Source organism: Salmo salar, chromosome 15 (assembly GCF_965601325.2).
Source record: "Salmo salar chromosome 15, fSalSal1, whole genome shotgun sequence".
In the NCBI taxonomy this organism is placed as follows: Eukaryota; Metazoa; Chordata; class Actinopteri; order Salmoniformes; family Salmonidae; genus Salmo; species Salmo salar.
In genome coordinates, this window is record NC_138305.1 from 103,216,061 (window position 1) to 103,242,983 (window position 26,923).

The window sequence follows — 26,923 nt, forward strand, 5'->3', positions numbered from 1 at the left end:
TTCGAAGCATGTCAACCGCTGTTTAAAATCAATTTTTATGCCATTTTTCTCGTAAAAAAGCGATAATATTCCGACCGGGAATCTCCGTTTAGGTAAACAGAGGAAAGAAAACAAAGCATTCGGTCGACGCGGGCACGCGCCTGAGTCTCACAGTACTGTAACCAGCCACTACCCAAACGCGCTACTTTTTTTCAACCAGAGCCTGCAAAGCCACGATTCAGCTTTTTGCCGCCTTCTGAGAGACCATGTGAGCCGTAGGAAGTGTCACGTAACAGCAGAGATCCTTTGTAATGGATAGAGATGGCAAAGAAGGCCAAGAAATGGTCAGACAGGGTACTTCCTGTACAGAATCTTCTCAGGTTTTGACCTGCCATTTGAGTTCTGTTATACTCACAGACACCATTCAAACAGTTTTAGAAACTTTGGAGTGTTTTCTATCCAAAGCCAATAATTATATGCATATTCTAGTTACTGGGCAGGAGTAGTAACCAGATTAAATCGGGTACGTTTTTTATCCAGCCGTGTCAATACTGCCCCCTAGCCCTAACAGGTTAACACTAACACATACATATTAACACTAACACATACACATATTAACACTAACACATATTAACACTAACATATTAACACTAACATATAAATATTAACACTAACATATACATATTAACACATATTAACACTAACACATACATATTAACACATATTAACACTAACACATACATATTAACACTAACATATATATATTAACACTAACACATACATATTAACACTAACACATACATATTAACACTAACACATACATATTAACACTAACATATATATATAAACACTAACATATACATATTATTTAACACTAACACTAGACAGAAACCTGAGCACAACATAGTGTTAGTACACTCTGTGGCATAGAAACACAAGTGGGTGTTGCAGTTGCATCTCTCGGTGCATGTTGAGTACAGAAATAGTAACAACCTATGTGAAGGCTGAATGTATCCCACCACTGTATGTGTCTGTGAAGGCTGAATGCATCCCACCACTGTATGTGTCTGTGAAGGCTGAAGGCGTCCCACCACTGTATGTGTCTGTGAAGGCTGAAGGCATCCCACCACTGTATGTGTCTGTGAAGGCTGAAGGCATCCCACCTCTGTATGTGTCTGTGAAGGCTGTAGGCATCCCACCACTGAATGTGTCTGTGAAGGCTGACGGCTGAAAGCTGAAGGCATCCCACCACTGTATGCATCTGTGAAGGCTGAAGGTATCCCACAACTGTATGTGTCTGTGAAGGCTGAAGGCATCCCACCACTGAATGTGTCTGTGAAGGCTGGAGGCTGAAGGCATCCCACCACTGTATGTGTCTGTAAAAGCTAGAGGCTGAAGGCATCCCACCACTGTATGTATCTGTGAAGGTTGAAGGCATACCGCCACTGTATGTATCTGTGAAGGCTGAAGGAATCCCACCACTGTATGTATCTGTGAAAGCTGACGGCATCCCACCACTGTATGTGTCTGTGAAGGCTGAAGGCATCCCACCACTGTATGTATCTGTGAAGGCTGAAGACATCCCACCACTGTATGTATCCTGCTCTTATGTCAACTGCTGCAATGCATGCCTCTCTCAAACTGGCTGTGCTGCATCACGCTGGAAACTCCCCTGCTGTTCCCCAGCGGGGGGGGGGGTGTGTGTGTGTGTGTGTGTGTGTGTGTGTGTGTGTGTGTGTGTGTGTGTGTGTGTGTGTGTGTGTGTGTGTGTGTGTGTATGTCAGACAACATGGTGGGGGTGCAGTGGAACTCCATTGGCTATGTCCTGTTTGTTTGTTAAACCATGTGGATAAAACGTGTGTGCAGCCTCAGGTGGAAGCCTCTGACCGATTTTAGACGTTCTAGGCTTTTCCTAATGCACAGATCATTCTGGTCCTCCTGTGATTCTCTTATCAACATATAGGAAGCATGCCTCCATTCGTAAAACAATGTGTAGGCCTACTGAGGCATGACCTCTTGTCCTAGATATTCATGGGAATGGCAGGGACAGATTAATTTTCCTTAATATCTTTGAGAGGAGAAAACAACCCCAACAACAACTGCTCCCGGGGCACCGATGATGTGGATCTCGATTAAGGCAGCCCCCCCACCCCCACCTCTCTGATTCAGTGGTTGGGTTAAATAACACATTTCAGTTGTACAACTGACTAGGTTATCCCCCTTTCCCTAACAATACTTAACAAGATTCAAACAACATATTAAATCCAACCACTTCCCATTCTACTTGCTGATGGACACCTGACAATAGATCGTCTTGATTACCATCACTAGAAAAATACATATTCTTTCTTCTGTAGTCCGGCCTATGTCTAATCAAAAATGGTCAACCTAAACCTGAAATAAAATACAATTACGTTTATTTCTGCATACTAACAACGTTACAATTATATTAAAATAATAAATAGGAGTGGGGAATGTTTTTCATGCAAATCCATATATTGTGCGGTACAGTGCACGCGCCGTCATCAACAGTGCTCAGCATCTTCTGAGAGCTGCGCGAGGGAGAGAGGAGGAAGATAGGAGGAAGAGAGGAGGAAGAGGGGGAGAGACGGGGAGAGGGCGCAACACAAACAGGGGAAATCACTATAATGGAGTGGCGGCGGAAGAGGTCGGTTTCGCGGGCTCGGACTCTTCATATTTGACATTTTCATTTTCTGTAAATTGGATCTACATTCTGTCTTCACAGGCTGTGCGCCGATATCTCCAGTAGCCTAGCTCACCTCGCTCATCTAGCTCACCTCGCTCAAGAAGCCCTCCACGGATGCAGCAAATGCTACACGCAAACGGGGGATCCACCACTGGCACTAGGCAACAGCTTATCAATTCTGCTGGGCTTGAATTAGAATACTAAAGGACATATTTTGAAGGTAGCATTGGTTGAGTAGATTACAAAACCATTGACCGTTTTACTGTGAAATATTGTATTTTGGACTCCACTTGTTTTTTCCAAAAAGGAAATGTTAGGCATTATAAATGATTAATTAACAGTGTATGTATTCATGTCTCTTTTCAACAATGTGTAGCCATGTAGGTTCGCAGGTTGAATGTACAACGTTTTGGTAAATTAAAATAAAGGCTAGTTAATAATACTAACAACAACAACAATAATAATAATAATAATAAATCAACGTCTTTGAAATGGATTTCTTCTGAATAGCTATATTGCTACCAAATTACAAGCACACCTTTGGCAACTCGTGGAAACAACCAGAGACGAGCAAAAACTGAGTGAGTCACTGAAATAAACTAAAGAAACGTATAGTGGAAAACATGTTGCCTTCACAAGAAGCCGCCAAGATTTACATGCGGAACTCCCGTGCCATCGGAGTACTCTGGGCAATATTCACCATATGCTTTGCCATCATCAACGTTGTTGTCTTCATTCAGCCGTACTGGATCGGGGACAGCGTGAGCACGCCGCAGGTGGGTTACTTCGGTTTGTTTCACCAGTGCATTGGGAGTGGACCGCCCAACCGAGAGCTCGACTGCACGGGCAGCTTTACTGAGTTCAGCTCCATCCCCTCCGGTGCCTTCAAAGCGGCCTCGTTCTTTGTACTGCTGTCCATGATTCTGATTCTGGGCTGCATCGCCTGTATGGCGCTCTTCTTCTTCTGCAACACCGCCAGCGTCTACAAGACCTGTGCCTGGATGCAGCTCCTATGTGGTATGTATAAAACCAATGGAAATTCAGTTACACAACTTGTTCCAGCACATTTAATCACAGACATTCATGCAGGCACTAATTTAATTTAAAGAATTTATGAAATTCTCGTTGCGTTCTAAAGAGGATTATCGGTATCTGCAGATAAGATGTAGGCTGTTTGATTCATTCATCAATTCAATCAGTTAGATAGTGTTGTAGTGCCAAATCTCCAGGTGACCTATTGGATTGTGGGGGATTTGGGTTGATGAGATTACAACACATGGAGAGATGGTTCGGTTAATGTGTTTTTAAATTATATTTGGGGATATGATTATCACTGGTATGTCCACAGATGACTGAAAACATATGGATCTGTAACACTGGTTACATGTTACATGTAAACAACCTTGTGAAAACATGCTGCTTGTACTGTTACTATTGCTAAGGATGTTGGGTTGGATCTAGAGGCAGATTAGATTCACCTCACCACACACAAAAAAAAAATACTTCACATTTCTACACAGATTCCAGGCTCAGCTGGCTTACTGGCAGTGGAAGTTGTGTCTCATCATGTAGAATCCGTCTGTGGTACCATTGTCTCTCAGTCATGAGTCATGGAGCTGTGGGAGGAAGACAGATATCCTATAGGCTGCCACAATCACCCACATTGAGCTCATGAGATTGCAGATGAAGCATTCATTTGCTCAACAAATCGATCTCAAAAACAGGCAACACACAACAAAAGACCTCCTTGTGTTGGTGTGGATGTATTCCTTCAACCAGAACTTAACCACACAGAGAGCTGCCCTTCTGATAAATAGAAGGAAAAAAACAAAATGAGAGATCTCATTTTCCGGGATATGAAAATTGGGCGTGTCTATATGGAACTAAATTCACTCACTCCCACTCAGATCTATATGTCAGGGAGCTTCCAGGGCAGGTATAACTTGATCAATGTGATATACACCAACGTGTGGGAGTAAGATTACCACAACAGTCAGCAAACTGAGAGAAGAAAAATATCAGCAGTTTATTCACTTTCTATTGTTGTTTTCTTTATCTGCCCACTCTCCCTTCTGATCTGCAGAGTCAGTTTTGCAGGTTGGAAGAACGATCAATCAGCAAGATGGAGAAACAGAGTTTTCATGACATACTCTTTCCTCTCAGGATGCTGGAACACTCACTGTATGCACTCTTATGAAATGAGACAAAAAACATGCATGAAGATATCAATGCTGGTATTCACAAAGCAAGTGCACACACCTGGGTCTATTTATCTGACCATCTCTGTGTTTGCGATTGAGTCCCTTTCCCATTCCCAGTTGCTGATGGATCAACTCCATTTCGGTACAGGGTATAGCCTTGTGATGAGGCTGCCTTGTGTACAGGTGAGAGGCCTGATGGTGTTGGCTATGAGAGGCCTGTTACTGTTGGCTAAGGGAGGCCTGATGGTGTTGGCTATGGAGGCCTGATACTGTTGGCTATGGGAGGCCTGATGGTGTTGGGTATGGGAGGCCTGATGGTGTTGGCTATGAAAGGCCTGATACTGTTGGCTATGGGAGGCTTGATGGTGTTGGCTATGAAAGGCCTGATACTGTTGGCTATGGGAGGCCTGATGGTGTTGGCTATGAAAGGCCTGATACTGTTGGCTATGGGAGGCCTGATGGTGTTGGCTATGAAAGGCCTGATACTGTTGGCTATGGGAGGCCTGATGGTGTTGGCTATGAAAGGCCTGATACTGTTGGCTATGGGAGGCCTGATGGTGTTGGCTATGAAAGGCCTGATACTGTTGGCTATGGGAGGCCTGATGGTGTTGGCTATGAAAGGCCTGATACTGTTGGCTATGGGAGGCCTGATGGTGTTGGCTATGAAAGGCCTGATACTGTTGGCTATGAGAGGCTTGATAGTGTTTGCTATGAGAGGCCTGACAGTGTTGGCTATGAGAGGCCTGATGGTGTTGGCTTTGGGAGGCCTGATAGTCTTGACTATGGGAGGCCTGATGGTGTTGGCTATGAGAGCCCTCATAGTGTTGGCTATGAGAGGCCTGATATTGTTTGCTATGAGAGGCCTGATAGTGTTGGCTATGAGAGGTCTGATATTGTTGGCAATGAGAGGCCTGATGGTGTTGGCATTGGGAGGCCTGATAGTGTTGGCTATGAAAGGTCTGATAGTGTTGCTTATGGGAGGCCTGATAGTGTTAGCTATGGGAGGCCTGATAATGTTGGCTATGGGCATAATGCTCTCTCACTACTGAGGAGATGCTAGTTTCATAAGCTGCTGTATCCTGGGCCGTGGCAGAGAGCCGTGGCAGTGTGTGGTGCCAACAGCTGGCTGGAGCTGGGCAGAGGACTAAGAGGACCACCTGCTCCTCCCAGTGCCCATGGGGACTACCATCGTACCCCATGGTTCTCCTCCCAGTGCCCATGGGGACTACCATCATACCCCATGGTTCTCCTCCCAGTGCCCGTGGGGACTACCATCATACCCCATGGTTCTCCTCCCAGTGCCCATGGGGACTACCATCATACCCCATGGTTCTCCTCCCAGTGCCCATGGGGACTACCATCATACCCCATGGTTCTCCTCCCAGTGCCCGTGGGGACTACCATCATACCCCATGGTTCTCCTCCCAGTGCCCATGGGGACTACCATCATACCCCATGGTTCTCCTCCCAGTGCCCATGGGGACTACCATCATACCCCATGGTTCTCCTCCCAGTGCCCATGGGGACTACCATCATACCCCATGGTTCTCCTCCCAGTGCCCGTGGGGACTACCATCATACCCCATGGTTCTCCTCCCAGTGCCCATGGGGACTACCATCATACCCCATGGTTCTCCTCCCAGTGCCCATGGGGACTACCATCATACCCCATGGTTCTCCTCTTTAGTCAGGAGAGGTCAATGTTATATGTTGTACTGTTTATACAAAACCATAAACTGTACTGTTCTCCCATTCTCCCTTTGCAGCTACATCATGGACAGAGAAGTTAGATGACAAGACAGAACATAATGACGCGGCTTTTCTTTCTCTCTTTCTCAGTGAGTTGATATGACATGATCTCTGCACTGTCTGTCCTGCTCCACTCTCTCGCTCTCCGAGCTGCGCTTCTAGAACAGCAGAGCCGGCGGCCGCTCCCTTAAGTCTTTTCACTGGTGCCCTGCAACTGTGTTAGACGGCAGCAGGAGAAATCACACATTCCATTCCAAACACATCGAGAGAGGGATGGAGAGCATACTGACAGATATAGAAACAGACAAAGTCATAGGGCCATGAAAGTGTAGTAAAAAATTGTGTAGTAGAAATAACATTTCTACTACAGTACATAATTACAAAAGGATAGCCTGATTTCTATGGGCTGGTGATTTCCAACTCTATTCCCCATCTCCCACATGTCCTCCATCAACTCATCTCTCCACTGATTTCCTGACCCTGTCTCTAAAAAATTCAACTCTGCTCGGTGTACTACTAGCTATTCATGTAGCAGCATACCATATGCCCGTTTAGTTACCTCAGGATTTTACTACTGTTTCTGGCACTGAACAAGATCCTGAAACTGACATCTAAGGCCATGATACTGTCACGTCCTGACCCTAGTAAGATGTCATTTTCTATAGTAGAGTAGGGCAGGGCGTGACAGGGGGTGTTTTTGGTTGTTCTATGATTTCTATTTCTATGTTATAGTTCTAGTTGTTCTATTTCTATGTTGGGATTGTTTGGGGTTGATCTCTAATTGGAGGCAGCTGATCCTCATTGCCTCTGATTAGAGATCATATGGGGCTAGGGGGCAGTATTGACACGGCTGGATAAAAAACATACCCGATTTAATCTGGTTACCACTCCTACCCAGTAACTAGAATATGCATATACTTATTACATATGGATAGAAAACACCCTACATTTTCTAAAACTGTTTGAATGGTGTCTGTGAGTATAACAGAACTCAAATGGCAGGTCAAAACCTGAGAGATTCCTTTACAGGAAGTGGCCTGTCTGACCATTTCTTGAACTTCTTTTCCATCTCTATCATTTACTAAGGATCTCTGCTCTAACGTGACACTTCCCACGTCGTCCATAGGCGCTCAGAGCCCGGGAAAAAACAGAATGTCGTCATTCCAGCCCCAGGCTGAAACACATTATCGCCTTTCTCAAGTGGCCGATCAATGGACACTGGGCTTAGGCGCGTGACCCGACCGCCCCCGCCTTTGGGATTTTTTCCTCTGTTTGCCGAAAAGGAGATTCCCTGTCGGAATATTATCGCTTTTCTACGAGAAAAATGGCGTAAAAATTGATTTTAAACAGCGGTTGACATGCTTCGAAGTACGGTAATGGAATATTTAGAATTTTATTGTCACGAATTGCGCCATGCGCGCGACACTTCTTTACTATTTCGGATAGTGTCTGGAACGCACGAACAAAACGCCGCTATTCGGATATATTATTTTGGACCAAACCAACATTTGTTATTGAAGTAGCAGTCCTGGGTGTGCATTCTGACGAAGACAACAAAAGGTAATAAAACTTTTATAATAGTAAATATGATTATGGTGAGTGCTAAACTTGCCGGGTGTCTAAATAGCGAGCCCGTGATGCCTGGGCTATGTACTTAGAATATTGCAAAATGTGCTTTCACCAAAAAGCTATTTTAAAATCGGACATATCGAGTGCATAGAGGAGGTCTGTATCTATAATTCTTAAAATAATTGTTATGCTTTTTGTGAACGTTTATCGTGAGTAATTTAGTAAAATGTTAGCGAATTCCCCGGAAGTTTGCGGGGGGTATGCTAGTTCTGAACGTCACATGCTAATGTAAAAAGCTGGTTTTTGATATAAATATGAACTTGATTGAACAAAACATGCATGTATTGTATAACATAATGTCCTAGGGTTGTCATCTGATGAAGATCATCAAAGGTGAGTGCTGCATTTAGCTGTCTTCTGGGTTTTGGTGACATTATATGCTGGCTTGAAAAATGGGTGTCTGATTATTTCTGGCTTGGTACTCTGCTGACATAATCTAATGTTTTGCTTTCGTTGTAAAGCCTTTTTCAAATCGGACAGTGTGGTTAGATTAACGAGAGTCTTGTCTTTAAATAGCTGTAAAATAGTCATATGTTTGAGAAATTGAAGTAATAGGATTTTTAAGGTTTTGAAAATCGCGCCACAGGCTGCCAGTGGCTGTTACGTAGGTGGGACGCAAGCGTCCCACCTAGCCCATAGAGGTTAAGTAGGGGTTTTTCTCTTCCTGTTTTGTGGGTGATTATATTTTGTGAGAGTGTTTGTTCCTCCTGCGTCACGGTTTGTTGTTTTGTCGGTAAGTTTATCTTTGTAATTGCATTAAGTTTCACTAACTAATAAATATGTGGAACGAAACCGACGCTGCATTTTGGTCCGCCCCTTCGAACAGCCGTGACAGAATCACCCACCACCAAAGGACCAAGTAGTGTGGGATGGAGCAGCAGGAGAAATGGACTTGGGAAGAAATCCTGGATGGGGAAAGGACCCTGGAGGCAGGCTGGGGAGTATCGCCGACCGAAGGAGGAACTTGAGGCAGCGAAGGCAGAGCGGCGATACTATGAGGCGCTATATCCACCCAGAGGCAAGTGCGAGAGGCAGCCCCAAAAATGTTTTTGGGGGGGCACACGGGGAGTTGGGCAGAGTCAGGGTGGAGTCCTGAGCCAACTTCCGTGCTTACTGTGGGGAGCAAGTGACGGGGCAGGCACCGTGTTGTGCGGTGATGCGCACTGTGTCGTCAGGGCGCATTCACAGGCCGGTGCGATCTGTACCCGCACCCTGCAGTTGTCGAGCTGAGGTGAGCATCCAGCCAGGGCGGGTTGTGCAAGCCATACGCTCCAGACCTCCAGTGCGCATCTGTGGCCCAGTACGTCCTGTGCATGCTCCTCGCACTCTCCCTCCAGTGCGCCTCCATAGTCTAGTACGTCCTGTGCCTGCTCCTCGCACTCTCCTTTCAGTGCGCCTCCTTAACCTGGTACAGCCAGTGCCTGCTGTGAGCACTCGGCCCTTAGTGCATCTCCCCAGTCTGGTGAGACCGATTCCTGCTCCTCGCACTCTCCCTCCAGTGCGCCTCCATAGCCCAGTACGTCCTGTGCCTGCTCCTCGCACTCTCCCTCCACTGCACCTCCATAGCCCAGTACGTCCTGTGCCTGCTCCCCGCACTCGCCCTGAGGTGCGTGTTACTAGTCTGGCGCCTCCTATGCTAGCTCCACGCATCAGGCCTCCAGTGCGCCTGCCCAGTCCGTGCTGTCCTGTTCCTGCTCCCCACACTTGACCTGAGGTGCGTGTTACCAGTCTGGCGCCACCTATGCCAGTCCCACTCATCGGACCTCCAGTGCGCATCCCTAGCCCGGAGCCTCCAGCGACGCATCCCTAGCCCGGAGCCTCCAGCGACGCTCCTCAGCCCGGAGCCCTCAGCGGCGGTCTGCAAGCCAAGAGCCTTCAGCGGCGGTCTGCAAGCCAGGAGCCTTCAGCGGCGGTCTGCAAGCCAGGAGCCTTCAGCGGCGGTCTGCAACCCAGAGCCTTCAGCGGCGGCCTTTAGCCCAGAGTCTTCAGCGGCGGTTGGTGGTCCGGCGACGATCCATGATCTGGTTCCTCCGGACATACAGAAGCGGGGGGATCAGCGGGCGGTGGGGGTACTACGCCCTGAACCAGAGCCGCCGCCATAGATATTAGTCACCCACCCTACCCTCCCTTTGTGTTTTTGTGGTTATTTTGTTGGGTTTTTGTTTGCATTCGGAGTCTGCACCTTTGGGGGGGGGGGGGGGGGGGGTACTGTCACGTCCTGACCCTAGTAAGATGTCATTTTCTATAGTATTGTAGAGTAGGGCAGGGCGTGACAGGGGGTGTTTTTGGTTCTATGTTTTCTATTTCTATGTTTGTTCTAGTTCTATTTCTATGTTGGGATTGTTTGGGGTTGATCTCTAATTGGAGGCAGCTGATCCTCATTGCCTCTGATTAGAGATCATATTTAAGTTGGGGTTTTTCTCTTCCTGTTTTGTGGGTGATTATATTTTGTGAGTGTTTGTTCCTCCTGCGTCACGGTTTGTTTTGTCAGTAAGTTTATCTTTGTTATTGCATTAAGTTTCACTAAATAATAAATATGTGGAACGAAACCGACGCTGCATTTTGGTCCGCTCATTCAAACAGCCGTGACAGATACACTGGCAATTCATCGAGGTAATATTGATGAGCAATGTTGCTGGCAACGGAGTGGGGTGAGACACTGTAGCAATGAGCACATGGACATGAATAATAGATTTCATATGAAGAAGCACATATCACTTTCCCTATTTATTTACTAATCTACTATAGCTTGTTGTTGCCAGTTGACTGACACATCTGTACTGGAATTTATCAGCAAACAAGCAACAAAGAGGTGTTGCCGCTGCCCTGGGCATCCACTCAACCTACTGCCAGTCAATGGCAACGCAGATATAAAGATAAAACGTTCTAAATCTAGTTACCTCACAAATCTAATCAAGGAAGTATAAATGGCATTCATCAAGTTAGCCAGCTAGTTAAACTTACAAAAACAATCTAAAACTAAATGTAAAATCTACATGGCTAGCTAGCTAGCGAATTAGCCTGTTTGTCCCATTGACTTAGCATAGGTTGCGGCTAGCATGCTAATAGATATTTTCAGCAGTAAATAACATTTTACTGCAGTGGGCTAAATCAGGATCACACAGAGGGATTATTGGTAGACTTATACAAGGGATAAGGTGGGAGTAAAGCACACTGTGCTAGCTTAGCCGTCTAGTCCTGAGGAGTTCTCCGGGACACAAAAGGCAGGGGTCGACACCATGTGCTAACTAGCAAGCTAGCACACGGAGTCGCTAACTAACGTTCATATAGGAACCAATGGGGTGCACGAGGGGTCGTTCAAGCAGGAACTAATGGGATTCTCGAGGCGGGGTTGTTCGTGAAGAACCAATGGGATAGTTTAGGGGAGTGTGTTCCTGAAGATGCAGGAATGTCCATATGCAGGAACACCACGAATTGTGGGCTGCAGTTGCACGCTATTGACCATTGCTGGCAACATTGTTCAGCAATATTACCTCTCAAAGTTGCCAATATATCATGGCCTTCAGAGAGAGAAGAGAAAAGGAAGCAGCAGTTTCTACAGGATGTGTATATTGTAGTATTTTATTGATCACACAAGGCCTGACAATAGACAGGGGATTATCAAACTTGAAGGCGAAAGTAGCAGAGCTGTGAAAATAGTTTCATGTTTGGGTTGACCTCTAATCAGATAGAAAACAAGTCCAAGTCGACACAATGGAGAATGGAACAGAATAAAACTAAATGTGGATCAGCTTTCACATACCCTGGATGAGAGGAGAAGCTCTGAACCAACAGAGCTTGTTGTACAATGGGATTCCCTTCACCCGTGGACCCTTCACGGACAAGAGCTGTAGGCTCCCATGGGGTGTGTGTTTGAGAATGACACTGTGTCACTGCGTTAGCAACATAGCCCACGTGTACCTCCCATTCCCCCTGTTCTTCTCTCTCTCTCTTTCTCTCTCTCTTTCTCTCTCTCTCTCTCCCCATCTATCTCTCTTTTTCTTTCCCTCTCTCTTGCTGACTTTCAATTTAAGGGCTCTATTGGCATGGGAAATAAATGTTTACATTGGCAAAGCAAGTGAAGTAGATAATAAGCAAAGTGAAATAAAGAATAAAACAATTAAAAGTAAACATTACACTCACAGAAGTTCCAAAAGAATAAAGACATTTCAAATGTCATATTATGTGCAAATAGTTAGTGCAAAAGGGAAAATAAATACTGGTTGCTCTTTTCTTGTGGCAACAGGTCTTGCTGCTTTGAAGGTATTTCACCCAATAGGTATAGGAGTTTCTCAAAATTTGATTTGTTTTCTAATTCTTTGTGTGTCTGTGTAATCTGAAGAAATATGTGTTTCTAATATGGTCATACATTTGGCAGGAGGTTAGGAAGTGCAACTCAGTTTCCACTGCATTTTGTGGGCAGTGTGCACATAGCCTGTCTTCTCTGTTTGTGTTTGTGAACAGAGCCCCAGCACCAGCTTGCCTAGGGGACTCTTCTCCGGGTTCATCTCTCTTTAGCTGATGGTATTGTTATGGAAGGTTTGCTCTGTATAAGTGCATGTAGGTGAAAGTGTTTTCCATAAGGTTGCAAAGGGAGGTATTGTAAGAGTTAGTTTACATAGAAATAAAGAGGAGAGTTTATTCCGGGGGATTACATTTAAATTTGAGTCATTCAGCAGACGCTCTTATCCAGAGCAACTTACAATGCATTTAGAAATTATTCATAACCCTCTAAACACAATACCCCATAATGACAAAGTGAAAACATGTTTTTAGAAATGTTTGCACATTTTTTGAAAATGAAATTCAGAAATATCTCATATCTCACCCCTGAGTCAATACCTGTTAGAATTACCTTTGGCAGTGATTACAGTTGTGAATCTTTCTGGGTAAGTCTCTAAGAGCTTTGCACACCTGGATTGTTCAATACTTGCACATTATTCTTAAACAAATTATACAAGCCTTTTTAAAGTCTTGCCATTGATTTTCAAGCTGATTTAAGTCAAAATTGTAACTCATTTAATTAACATTCAAATCACTCAACATTTCCCAGGGAGGCTGGGGAGACCAGGGAGGCTGGGGAGGCTCGTGAGGCCAGGGAGGGAGTGATCTAGTACAAACTGCTAAGTGTTACTCACTAGTGAACCAAACCTCAGGAGAAGCTTTACAGGGCTGACCGAGGAGGAGAAAGAAAATTCCTATAGAACAGAGCCCCAAAAACACACCACACCCCCAAAACACACTAGGCTCTAGAAACACACCAAGTCCTAGTAACACACCAAGCCCTAGAAACACACCAAGCCCTAGAAACACACCAAGCCCTAGAAACACACCAAGCCCCAAAAACACACCAAGCCCTAGAAACACACCAAGCCCCAAAAACACACCAAGCTCTAGAAACACACCAAGCACTAGTGACACACCAAGCCCCAAAAACACACCTAGCCCTAGAAACACACCAAGCTCTAGAAACACACCAAGCTCTAGAAACACACCAAGCCCTAGTAACACACCAAGCCCTAGTAACACACCAAGCCCCAAAAACACACCAAGACGCCAAAACACACCAAGCCCTTTTAACACACCAAGCCCTAGTAACACACCAGGTCCTAGTAACACACCAAGCCCCAAAAACACACCAAGACCACAAAACACACCAAGCCCAGGAAAAACACAAAGGCCTAGAAACACACCATCCTAGTAATGCACCAAGCCCTAGAAACACACCAAGCCCCCAAAACACACCAAGCCCTAGAAACACACCAGGCCCCAGAAACACACCGAGCCCAAAAAACACACCAAGTCCTATTAACACACGAAGTCCAGGTAACACACCAAGCCCTAGAAACACACCAAGCCCCAAAACACACCAAGCTCTAGTAACACACCAAGCCCTAGAAACACACCAAGTCCTAGTAACACACCAAGTCCTAGTAACACACCAAGTCCTAGTAACACACCAAGCCCTAGAAACCACCAAGCCCTAGTAACACACCAAGCCCTAGAAACCACCAAGCCCTAGTAACACACCAAGTCCTAGTAACACACCAAGCCATAGAAACACACCAAGCCCCAGAAACACACCAAGCCCCAAAAACCCACCATGTCCTAGAAACACATGAAGTCCTAGTAACACACCAAGCCCTAGTAACACACCAGGTCCTAGTAACACACCAAGCCCCAAAAACACACCAAGCCTTAGAAACACACCAAGTCCTAGTAACACACCAAGCCTTAGAAACACACCAAGCCCTAGTAACACACCAGGTCCTAGTAACACACCAAGCCCCAAAAACACACCAAGCCTTAGAAACACACCAAGTCCTAGTAACACACCAAGCCTTAGAAACACACCAAGTCCTAGTAACACACCAAGTCCCAGTAACACACCAAGTCCCAGTAACACACCAAGTCCTAGTAACACACCAAGCCCCAAAAACACACCAAGCCCTAGTAACACACCTAGCCCTAGTAACACACCAAGCCCTAGAAACACACCAAGCCCTAGAAACACACCAAGTCCTAGTAACACACCAAGCCCTAGTAACACACCAAGCCCTAGTAACACACCAGGTCCTAGTAACACACCAAGCCCCAAAAACACACCAAGCCTTAGAAACACACCAAGCCCTAGCAACACAACGTCCTAGTAACACACCAAGCCCTAGAAACACACCAAGCTCTAGTAACACCCCAAGCCTCAAAACACCCCAAGCCCCAAAAACACCCCAAGCCCCCAAAACACAACAAGCCATAGAAACACACCAAGCCCTAGAAACACACCAAGCCCCAGAAACACACCAAGTCCCAAAAACACACCATGTCCAGGTGACACACCAAGCCCCAGAAACAAACCAGGCCCCAAAAACACACCAAGCTCTACTAACACACCAAGCCCTAGTAACACACCAAGCTCCCAAAACACACCAAGCCCTAGTAACGCACCAAGCCCTGGTAACACACCAAGCCCCCAAAACACACCAAGCCCCCAAAACACACCAAGCCCTAGTAACACACCAAGCCCTAGAAACACACCAAGCCCTAGAAACACACCAAGCCCCAATAACACACCAAGTCCTAGTGTCACACCAAGCCCTAGAAACACTCCAAGCCCCAAAAACACACCAAGCCCCAAAAACACACCAGGTCCTAGAAACACATGAAGTCCCGTTAACACACCAAGCTCTAGAAACACACCAAGCCCTTGTAACACACCAAGCCCTAGTAACACACCAGGTCCTAGTAACACACCAAGCCCCCAAAACACACCAAGCCTTAGAAACACACCAAGCCCTAGTAACACACCAAGCCTTAGAAACACACCAAGGCCTAGAAACACACCGTCCTAGCCTAGTAACACACCAGGTCCTAGTAACACATCAAGCCCCCAAAACACACCAAGCCTTAGAAACACACCAAGCCCTAGTAACACACCAAGCCTTAGAAACACACCAAGGCCTAGAAACACACCGTCCTAGTAACACACCAAGCCCTAGAAACACACCAAGCTCTAGTAACACCCCAAGCCTAAAAAAAAACCCAAGCCCCAAAAACACACCAAGCCCCCAAAACACAACAAGCCATAGAAACACACCAAGCCCCAAAAACACACCAAGTCCCAAAAACACAACAAGCCATAGAAACACACCAAGCCCCAAAAACACACCAAGTCCCAAAAACACACAAAGTCCAGGTCACACACCAAGCCCTAGAAACACACCAGGGCCCAAAAACACACCAAGCTCTACTAACACACCAAGCCCTAGTAACACACCAAGCCCCCAAAACACACCAACACCTAGTAAAACACCAAGCCCTAGTAAACACACCAAGTCCTAGTAACACACCAAGTCCTAGTAACACACCAAGTCCTAGTAACACACCAAGCCCTAGAAACACACCAAGTCCTAGTAACACACCAATCCCTAGTAACACACCAAGCCCTAGAAACACACCAAGCCCCAAATAACACACCAAGTCCTAGTAACACACCAAGCCCTAGAAACACTCCAAGCCCCAAAAACACACCAGGTCCTAGAAACACATGAAGTCCTGTTAACACACCAAGCTCTAGAAACACACCAAGCCCTTGTAACACACCAAGCCCTAGTAACACACCAGGTCCTAGTAACACACCATGCCCCCAAAACACACCAAGCCTTAGAAACACACCAAGCCCTAGTAACACACCAAGCCTTAGAAACACATCAAGGCCTAGAAACACACCGTCCTAGTAACACACCAAGCCCTAGAAACACACCAAGCTCTAGTAACACCCCAAGCCTAAAAAAAACCCAAGCCCCAAAAACACACCAAGCCCCCAAAACACAACAAGCCATAGAAACACACCAAGCCCCAAAAACACACCAAGTCCCAAACACACACCAAGTCCAGGTCAAACAACAAGCCCTAGAAACACACCAGGCCCCAAAAACACACCAAGCTCTACTAACACACCAAGCCCTAGTAACACACCAAGCCCCCAAAACACACCAAGCCCTAGTAAAACACCAAGCCCTAGAAACACACCAAGTCCTAGTAACACCAAGCCCCAGAAACACACCAAGCCCTAGAAACACACCAAGCCCTAGTAACACACCAAGCCCTAGTAACACACCAAGCCCTAGAAACACACCAAGCCCTAGTAACACACCAAGCCCTAGAAACACACCAAGCTCTAATAACACACCAAGCCCTAGAAACACACCAAGTCCTAATAACACATCAAGCCCTAATGACACACCAAGCCCTAATAACACACCAAGCCCTAATAACACACCAAGCCCCAATAACACACCAAGCCCTAATAACACACCAAGCCCTAGAAACACACCAAGCCCTAGTAACACACCAAGCCCGAGAAACACACCAAGTCCTAATAACACACCAAGCTCTATAAACACATCAAGCCCTAATAACATACCAAGCCCTAATAACACACCAAGCCCTAATAACACACCAAGCCCTAATAACACACCAAGCCCTAGAAACACACCAAGTCCTAGTAACACACCAAGCCCGAGAAACACACCAAGTCCTAGTAACACACCAAGCCCTAGAAACACACCAAGTCCTAGTAACACACCAGGCCCGCCCCGCCTAGTAACACACCAAGTCCTAGTAACACACCAAGTCCTAGTAACACACCAAGCCTGAGAAACACACCAAGTCCTAGTAACACACCAAGCCCTAGAAACACACCAAGTCCTAGTAACACACCAAGCCCGAGAAACACACCAAGTCCTAGTAACAACAGCATCAGAGAAAAAGGGTATCGTTTCACCTTAATGGCATCCTCTCTACAGGCAACAAATGACTGTTATCCAAACATGTTGGGGAAGAAGAGCCCTTGAGGATGCACACCAGGAGAGGGGAGGGGGTGTAAATTAGAATATCTATTATAGTCAAAATTTAGTACAGGCTTGTCTACTTTCAGCAAAGTTATTATTGGAGAGTTTCAGGCATGTGTCTTTTCATTTCTCTGTCTTTCTTTGCATTTGTATAATGCCATCTTTATCAACCAGAATTTTCCATTGATGGATGAGCTGTTTGGTAATTTTATTTAACCAGGCAAGTCAGTTAAGAACAAGTTCTTATTCACAATGACAGCCTACCCCAGTCAAACCCAGACAACGCTGGGCCAATTGTGCGCCACCCTATGGGACTCCCAATCACAGCCAGATGTGATGCAGCCTGGATTTGAACCAGGTACTGCAGTGATGCCTCTTGCACTGAGATGTAGTGTCTCAGACCACTGCGACACTCTGGAGCTAATGATGGGAGGCTGTGTATTTGGTAATGACGGTTGGCTGTGTGTTTGGTAATGATGGGAGGCCGTGTGTTTGGTAATGACGGAAGGCCCAGTGTTTGGTAATGATGGGAGGGCCAGTGTTTGGCTCTGCTCACCAGTATTGTGCATATGGGAGGCCCAGTGTTTGGTAATGATGGGAGGCCCAGTGTTTGGTAATGATGGGAGGCCTAGTGTTTGGTAATGATGGGAGGCCCAGTGTTTGGCTCTGCTCAGCAGTATTGTGCATATGGGAGGCCCAGTGTTTGGTAATGATGGGAGGCCTAGTGTTTGGTAATGATGGGAGGCCCAGTGTTTGGCTCTGCTCAGCAGTATTGTGCATATGGGAGGCTGTCTTACAGGCTCACTACTATGACATCAGCAGAGATTGGAGTGAGCTCAGCAGTGGAAGCAGCAGCAGCAGCAAGGCAGGGGTGGGCGATTCAGGGACTGAGGGACAGGAGAATGAGAGAGAGGTGGGGACTCAGAGAGACACAGAGGCCCAGAGCTGAAAGATAAGAAGCAGTAGGAACATCAGCAGAAAATATCCTGTTCCAACTCCCTGAGAGCCAGGAACAGGGATCTTACTTACTCTCTCACCCAAGGAATAGTGACTCATGACTTCATAATGTCAAGGCTTATGTCTTCTTTTCTGACGACTCATCCTGAATTTATCCTGAATCCGCTGCTCTATCGATAGGTGCGTACATTCAGTCTAAATCTGTTTTCTTAGAAGTCATTTGCGTGACATCAAAATTACGGGCGTTGTACAACACAAATAAATCAGCGATTGGATTGTCTCCAACAAATCTAACCAATCAGAGTTTTTAAGTTGATAACGTCATCGGTTTATGGGACCAATCAGAATGGTCAGAATGTGTTCGCATTCTAGAAGTCGTCAGGGAAGGAGGCAAATCCAGAATCATGGTGGAGAAGAAATGTTAGTGGGCTTGGCATTTGGCTGAAGCGATGTGGATGGTTATGTGTCCACTGTCTCCACCATGTCTCCACTATGCCTCCACTATGTCTCCAGCATGTCTCCACCATGTCTCCACCATGTCTCCACTATGTTTCTACCATGTCCCCACTATGTCTCCACCTCCACCATGTCTCCACCATGTCTCCACTATGTCTCCACTATGTCTCCACAGTCCCCACTATGTCTCCACCATGTCCCCACCATATCTCCACCATGTCTCCACTATGTCTCCACTATGTCCCCACTATGTCTCCACCATGTCTCCACCATGTCTCCACTACGTCTCCACTATGTCTCCCAGCTCCCCATGTCTCCACCATGTCTCCACTATGTCTCCACTATGTCTCCACAGTCCCCACTATGTCTCTACCATGTCCCCACCATGTCCCCACCATGTCTCCACTATGTCTCCACTATGTCTCCACTATGTCTCCACCATGTCTCCACCATGTCTCCACTATGTCTCCGCTATGTCTCCACAGTCCCCACTATGTCTCTACCATGTCCCCACCATGTCTCCCCACCCCAGCTCCCCAGTCTCCACTATGTCTCCACCATGTCTCCACTATGTCTCCACTATGTCTCCACCATGTCTCCACTATGTCTCCACTATGTCTCCATCATGTCTCCACCATGTCTCCACCATGTCTATACCATGTCTCCACTATGTCTCCACCATGTCTGTTATAAAACATGATTGCAATTACAGTTACATTTTGTTATCCAACACCCATTGCTTATACTGTATTTGTACTTGCTGTGACTGACCTTTGATTTCAATATAAAATAATGTTGAACTTACCTTCATTTGAATCATGCATCTTTGTTTTCCATAGACTACAGCTTCCAACGTACTCTCTCTCTTCTGTCTCCCCCAGCTGTATGCCTGGTGTTGGGCTGTATAATCTTTCCGAACGGCTGGGATGCGGAGGTGGTGCGGGACCTGTGTGGGGAGGAGACGGGGAAGTATACGCTGGGTAACTGCTCTGTCCGCTGGGCTTACATCCTGGCTATTATGGGCATCCTGGACGCCCTGATCCTGTCCTTCCTGGCCTTCGTTTTGGGGAACAGACAGAATGACATGTTCCTGGAGGAACTCAAGGCTGACAACAATAAAGGTAAGGGATGGTTTAGACCAAGTCTATATCTAAAATGGCACTCTTTTCTCGATACATTGGGTTGGTCAAAAGTAGTGCACTCAGGAATAGGGTGTCATTTCAGACACACACAAGCAATCACCAAAACCCATCAATAACTAATCAACACTAGATGCCCGTTGATTTCCAAAGTCAGATGTGTTTTCCTCTATATAGACGAGAGATAGATTGCACAACCGGCCCTCGTAGTTGACATATTTTCGTAATGATAAAATAGGATCTGGTATTGTAATTCAGTTATTGTAGCCTATTGCACTCACCATGGAACTGCATGAAAGAGGGTAGGAATGTCCACCAAAGTCTGTTCTCACTGTTTGCACAGGATTGCATCAGACTGGTCTGTTCATATTGACTGATCAGAACAGGGAGATGTTCATTCAGGGGACTTTTGAAGACACTGACGTCAGAACATTGTTAGAAGTCTTCTAACTCAATCTTACAGAAATGTAATAGACCCCTCATGATGTTGTCAACTGTCAGATCAGAGGATTACATCGTTTGGTTGGAAAATAGGATTTCTTTGTACCATACTCTCTATAGTGGTTTCCATGGTTACGCACCAGATTCCAGTGGGATATAGCCTACTCTGCCGTGTCTCTCTCACCGCTCATCTGATTAACCTTGTACTAACTCACTGATAGAGATTATACCATGTGTAATATTTTGAGTTCTGCACAATTAATTACATCCTGCGTACAATAATATTTGACTTTGTTCTTGCAGATTTCGCTGTGTCCAGGGTAAGTGACTTTGTAAGTGAACAGTTAACTGTGTCATGACTTTGTGCACCGTGGTCTGTGGTTGTTGTTGAGGCATCCTTGGCAGTGTTTGTCTCTATGGATAAGTGTGTTAGCCCCGTTACCCCATCTTGTACAATATATGTTTGTCAGAATAAGCTCCAAGCACTGTCTTGTTGTTTATTGTAAAAGGCTTATATATAATGTTTATTATTTCAATATCCTTACATAATGTACTGCTGGGATACTTTTTTCTTGCCTTTAGATTGAGGTCCGGGACAGAAGACGCGACCCAAGGTATGTTGCAGTCCAGAGGTTCCACTGAGGAGCTCCTTGCCTTGGATGATCGCACTCTGAGAGCCTCCTTGCTTTGGATGACCCCCCTCTGAGCGGATCTTTGCCTTGGGTGACCCCCCTCTTAGAGGATCGCTGCCTTGGTTGAACCCCTCTGAGGGGATCCTTGCCTTGGATGACCTCCCTCTGAGGGGATCCTTGCCTTGGATGACCCCCCTCTCCTCTACTCCTTCTCATCCAGTCATCAGGCTAATATCCAACCTGGCTCCATGCGAAGAGCACATGTACAGCATTCTGTAATATAAAACTGGAAGAAACTATATTTTATATAGAATGATGTTGTAAAGTGCATTAACACTACTTAAAAAGAAAGAGACAATATTTGTAAATAAAATGTGTCCAAATGGAACTATACTTTGCAGCTTTACAGAAATAGACCTCTCTGGGAATTTAGATACTGTACATACAAGGCAATGTATATATTTGGAACGGTACAATGAGCAGCAAACAATATAACCCTTCAATGGAAATGTTGTTCAGTGTATTTCTACCCTTTGCATAACGATTTGAGTACGAAAAGTAGAGTAAAGCAGAACAAAACAAATATTTTCTAAACATTTAATAGACCCCATAAAACTGAAGCATTTGGAGTCTTTTTAAAGGTATTTACTGTCAAGCAATTCAAAGTTGAGAATATTTTCTGAATTGATTAATCTGAAACATGGTAGACTAAAGAAATTATTAATCTGAAACAGGGTAGGCTAAAGAAATTATTAATCTGAAACAGGGTAGACCGAGAGAAACAGGGTAGACAAAAGAAACAGTGTAGATTAAAGAAATTATTCACCTGAAACAGGGTAGACTAAATAAAGGATTCATCTGAAACAGGGTAGACTAAAGAAACAGGGTAGGCTAATAAAGTATTCACCTGAAACAGGGTAGACCTAAGAAACAGGGTAGACTAAAGAAATTATTCACCTGAAACAGGGTAGCGTAATAAATGATTCACCTGAACCAGGGTAGACTAAAATAAATGATTCACCTGAAACAGGGTAGACTAAATAAATGATTCACCTGAAACAGGGTAGACTGAATAAATGATTCACCTGAAACAGGGTAGACTGAATAAATTATTCACCTGAAACAGGGTAGACTGAATAAATGATTCACCTGAAACAGGGTAGACAATAAATGATTCACCTGAAACAGGGTAGACTGAATAAATTATTCACCTGAAACAGGGTATACTAAATAAATGATTCACCTGAAACAGGGTAGACTGAATAAATGATTCACCTGAAACAGGGTAGACTGAATAAATGGTTCACCTGAAACAGGGTAAGCTAAAGAAATGATCTGGTACACTAGATACAGTAGATGTCAGGAAAACATATTTGAGATATTAGTCCTCTCAGAAGGAAGCCCTGTATGCTGCATTCCCCTCAGGTCCCTCAGCACCGAGACACTGGGGCCACAGGTCTCCACATCTCCACCACACTGTCCTAACAGGCTTTCTACTGCACATTGCAGTGACCAACACGCACTGGGCCTGTGTGGATTTAACCTGTTAACCCCACAATGGGGAAAGAATACTTGGAAAAATCATCATCTATGTAGAGGCAGAATTTCTACCAACTTTAAAAAATATATATCAAATGGCATCTAGTGAAGAACTACATGTGTACTTCTTGTCCATAATCCTTGCAACACTGTACAGAGTTGTAAATTGAGAAGCTAAATGCCTATGTTATTAGGTGGCAGCCAATTCTCAGGAAGCTGTACTGTAGGGGAGAGTGGGGTATGTCATGCCACCCCTTGTTTCTAGGAAACCATACACAAAATAAATCATGTTACTAAATATGTAGGAAGTTTGTGAAGGAAGAAACCACATGGAAAAAGTGGTAAGCAAGTTAGGTCCAAAAAAACAGATTTTCACAAAGTCAAATAAATGTATTGTCTTACAGGTTTCATGATGCTTGTATCTAAACCAAAGTAGATCATTTTAAGACTGTTTTATACATCAGTTGGGGTCTATAGAAGCTACAATATGTGGTCCTAAATTTAGCATGAAAGTGCATCCTTGTAGCAATGTGAGCTAATAGAGTAAAAAGGGTTGCTTTGGGGTAAATTGTGCCATTTTACCAGGGGCAAGTTGAGCCAATACAAATGATGATTACATTTTGTAAGTTTTATGCATAATATGCATAGTATTTTGAAGACACTTCATATTCATGTGATTTTCAAACGATGAAAAATGCCTTCATCAGCTGGGTTCGGCCACCTCTAGGCCACAATCGAAGTGTTTTCTTCTCAGGCGTAATGCAAGGCATATGAGGTTACACCAGGGTCTGAGCCTATGTTAAAAGTGCTTTAAAAAGTACCAAGTATGGTACCAAGAAATATGTCCCTATGCTTACCCTGTTCCTATGCTCTATTTACGCCATACCCGGGGTAAGTTGTGCCCGGGTATTTAGGATAAGCTATGTTTTTAAAATTATTATGGTTACGGGAATTCTGATTATGTCACAACATCCGGAAATATATGCATATATCTTTATTAGAAAGAAAACTATATTTAATTTGACGTAGTGATGCTAAATGTAAAAAAATTCTCAACATACCCCGCTCTCCCCTACTGTAAGACACTGTACACTAAATCAAACACTACTCTTACTCCAGATAGAGCCTTGGGTCTGATCGGACAAAGCATTGCTTTTGTAAATATCTGTTTCTCTCCTTTGTGTTGTTATTTTGAGAGCTTGACAACTTGTTATACCTTAACTTAATGAGTACACTACTGTACCTACAGATGGGTTACACAACCATAGATGGTTTACATAACCATAGATGGGTTACATAATCAACAACTCTTTTTTTCATCTGGCTCCAAAGTAAGGTTGAGCTCTGAGTGCCGTCTTTGCCCCATCACTCAACTCAGTGGGAGGTCTCTTTGAATTACAGTCAATTAACAGAGTCAAGGAGAACAGTGGGCTTCAACACAAGCACACATAAAGTAACACTGGAATATACAGTCACTGGACAGTTTATTAGGTACAACCATCTAGTACCGGGTTGGACCCCCCCTTTGGTTCCAGAATGGCCTGAATTCTTTGGGGCATTCTACATGGTGTCAGAAGCATTCCACAGGGATGTTTGTCCATGCTGACGCGATGGCATCACGCAGTTGCTGCGGATTGGACGGCGATACGTTAATTCCATCTCATCCCAAGGATATTCTGTTCTATTGGGTGGAGGTCTGGGGACTGACCAGGCCACTCAAACTGAACTCGCTGTCATGTTCCAGGCCATGTCTTTCCACTCCTCAATTGTCCAGAGTTAGTGATCACGTGCCAAATGGAGCCGCTTCTTCTTGTTTTCAGCTGATAGGAGTGGAACCCGGTGTGGTCGTCTGCAATAGCCTATCCGTGACAAGGATCGACGAGTTGGGCATTTTGAGATGCCGCTGTGCACACCGCTGTTGTACTGCACCGTTATTTGCCTGTTTGTGGCCCACCTGTTAGCTTGCACAATTCTTGCCATTCTCCTTCGACCTCTCAGGACTGCCGCTGACTAGATGTTCTTTTTTTTCTTGCTACTATTCTCGGTAAACCCTAGACACTGTCATGCATGAAAAGCCCAGGAGTGCGGTCATTTCTTATATACTGGATCCGGTGCGCCTGGCACCGATGATCATACCACATTCAAAGTTGCTTAGGTCACTAGTTTTGCCCATTCTAACGTTCAATTGAACAGTACCTGAATGCCTCGATGCCTGTCTACCTGCTTTATATAACAAGCCACGGCAACGTGACTCACTGTCTGTAGGAGCGAACCATTTTCGTGAAAAGGGTGGTGTATCTAATAAACTGGCCGGTGAGTGTATATTACAGATATATCATTTCAACCCCAAAATTATTATGAGATTTTAGATATCAGTTTGTACTTTTTTTAAATATATTTAACAACAAAAATGTTGACAAAACATGTTGCCATCATCTGAAAAATGTATTAATGACAATCTGTGGATTTGTTGTATATTGAACTATAATACTGTATACCAGTGGTTCCCAAACTTTTTATAGTCCCGTACCCCTTCAAACATTCAACCTCCAGCTGCGTACCCCCTCTAGCACCAGGGTCAGCACACTCTCAAATGTTGTTTTTTGCCATCATTGTAAGCCTGCCACACACACACTATACGATACATTTATTAAACATAAGAATGAGTGTGAGTTTTTGTCACAACCCGGCTCGTGGGAAGTGACAAAGAGCTCTTATAGGACCAGGGAACAAATAATAATATAATAATAATTAATAATTGTTCTCTTTATTTAACCATCTTACATATAAAATCTTATTTGTTCATCGAAAATTGTGAATAACTCCCCACAGGTTAATGAGAAGGGTGTGCTTGAAAGGATGCACACAACTCTGCAATGCTGGGTTGTATTGGAGAGAGTCTCAGTCTTAAATCATTTTCCACACGCCTGTATTTAGTTTTCATGCTAGTGAAGGCCGAGAATCCACTCTCACATAGGTACGTGGTTGCAAATGGCATCAGTGTCTTAACAGCGTGATTTAGTAAGGCAAGAAACTCTGAGCGCAGCCCAATCCAGAAATCTGGCAGTGGCTTCTGATTAAATTAAATTTACACAGAACGGCTTGTTGCAATTTCGATGAGGCTCTCTTGTTCAGATATCGGTAAGTGGACTGGAGGCAGGGCATGAAAAGGATAACGAATCCAGTTGTTTGTGTCATCTGTTTCGGGAAAGTACCTGTGTAATTACGTACCCAACGCACTCAGGTGCTTCGCTATATCACATTTGACGTTGCCCGTAAGCTTGAGTTCTCTCTCACCCAGATAGGCCAGTCGTGTGAGAAACTCGTCATCATGCAAGCGGTCAGACGGAGGCAGTGAAAACTTTAAGCTTGTTTCTCAACTCAAAAAAACGTGTCAATACTTTGCCCCTTGATAACCAGCACACTTCTGTATGTTGTAAAACCGTTACATGGTCGCTGCCCATATCATTGCATAATGCAGAAAACAAAGTTAACCATTTTCACTGTAATGTCTAAAACGTCTTTCAAGCTGTCAGGCGTTCCCTTGGCAGCAAGAGCTTTTCGGTGGATGCTGCAGTGTACCCAAGTGCTTGCACGTGCATTACCACTCCACTATGTCTCCCCGTCATGGCTTTTGCGCCATCAGTACAGATACCAACATGAGCAGCAGCTACGTCCCGCGAGAGAGTAACAGTTAATGTGATTGGAAGTTCATTATTTGACTAGGCTACCTGTATTTGATATTGTGTTGTTATTTTGCTGAACACTAGATGGTTTAATTTTATTTTTGGCAGTGAAACAAGGCTACTCAAGTGAGAAAAAAACCACCCAGATGTATAGCCCTGTTGGAAAATAAATGTGAATCACATTTCTATTTGGCGTTCCCCCGACAGCATTGCGTACCCCAGTTTGGGAATACCTAACTGTATACAATATTGTGGAGATTTTCTGCTGACATTTTAGTTGTCTGTGTTATGGAATGAAGCAGTTATGTATTGTGAGATTTTCACTGAAAGTGTAATGATGATCATTCAGTCTCTCACTTTGTAAAATGTCTTAAACCTACAAAGGCTAAATGAATTGGTAAGAGTGCTGGTTCATGAACTACAACAAAACAACAACAACAATAACTATCAACTAATCA

The 26,923-nt window shown here is 44.8% G+C and overlaps 1 protein-coding gene across 2 annotated transcripts; it reads left to right on the forward strand.

Annotated features, from left to right (window-relative positions):
• The first annotated feature begins 2,511 nt into the window (after positions 1–2,511).
• LOC106572763 (LHFPL tetraspan subfamily member 4 protein) lies at positions 2,512–25,501 on the forward strand. Of its 2 annotated transcripts, none has more exons than XM_014147231.3 (4): positions 2,512–3,703; positions 19,910–20,149; positions 20,912–20,940; positions 21,191–25,501. In XM_014147231.3, the coding sequence occupies exons 1-4, from the start codon at positions 3,310–3,312 to the stop codon at positions 21,248–21,250; spliced, it is 723 nt and encodes a 240-aa protein (XP_014002706.1). In that variant the 5' UTR covers positions 2,512–3,309; the 3' UTR covers positions 21,251–25,501. The 2 variants fall into 2 exon arrangements, with proteins under 2 accessions (XP_014002706.1, XP_045552349.1); XM_045696393.2 differs by having other exon boundaries at positions 20,912–20,928.
• Positions 25,502–26,923: the final 1,422 nt, after the last annotated feature.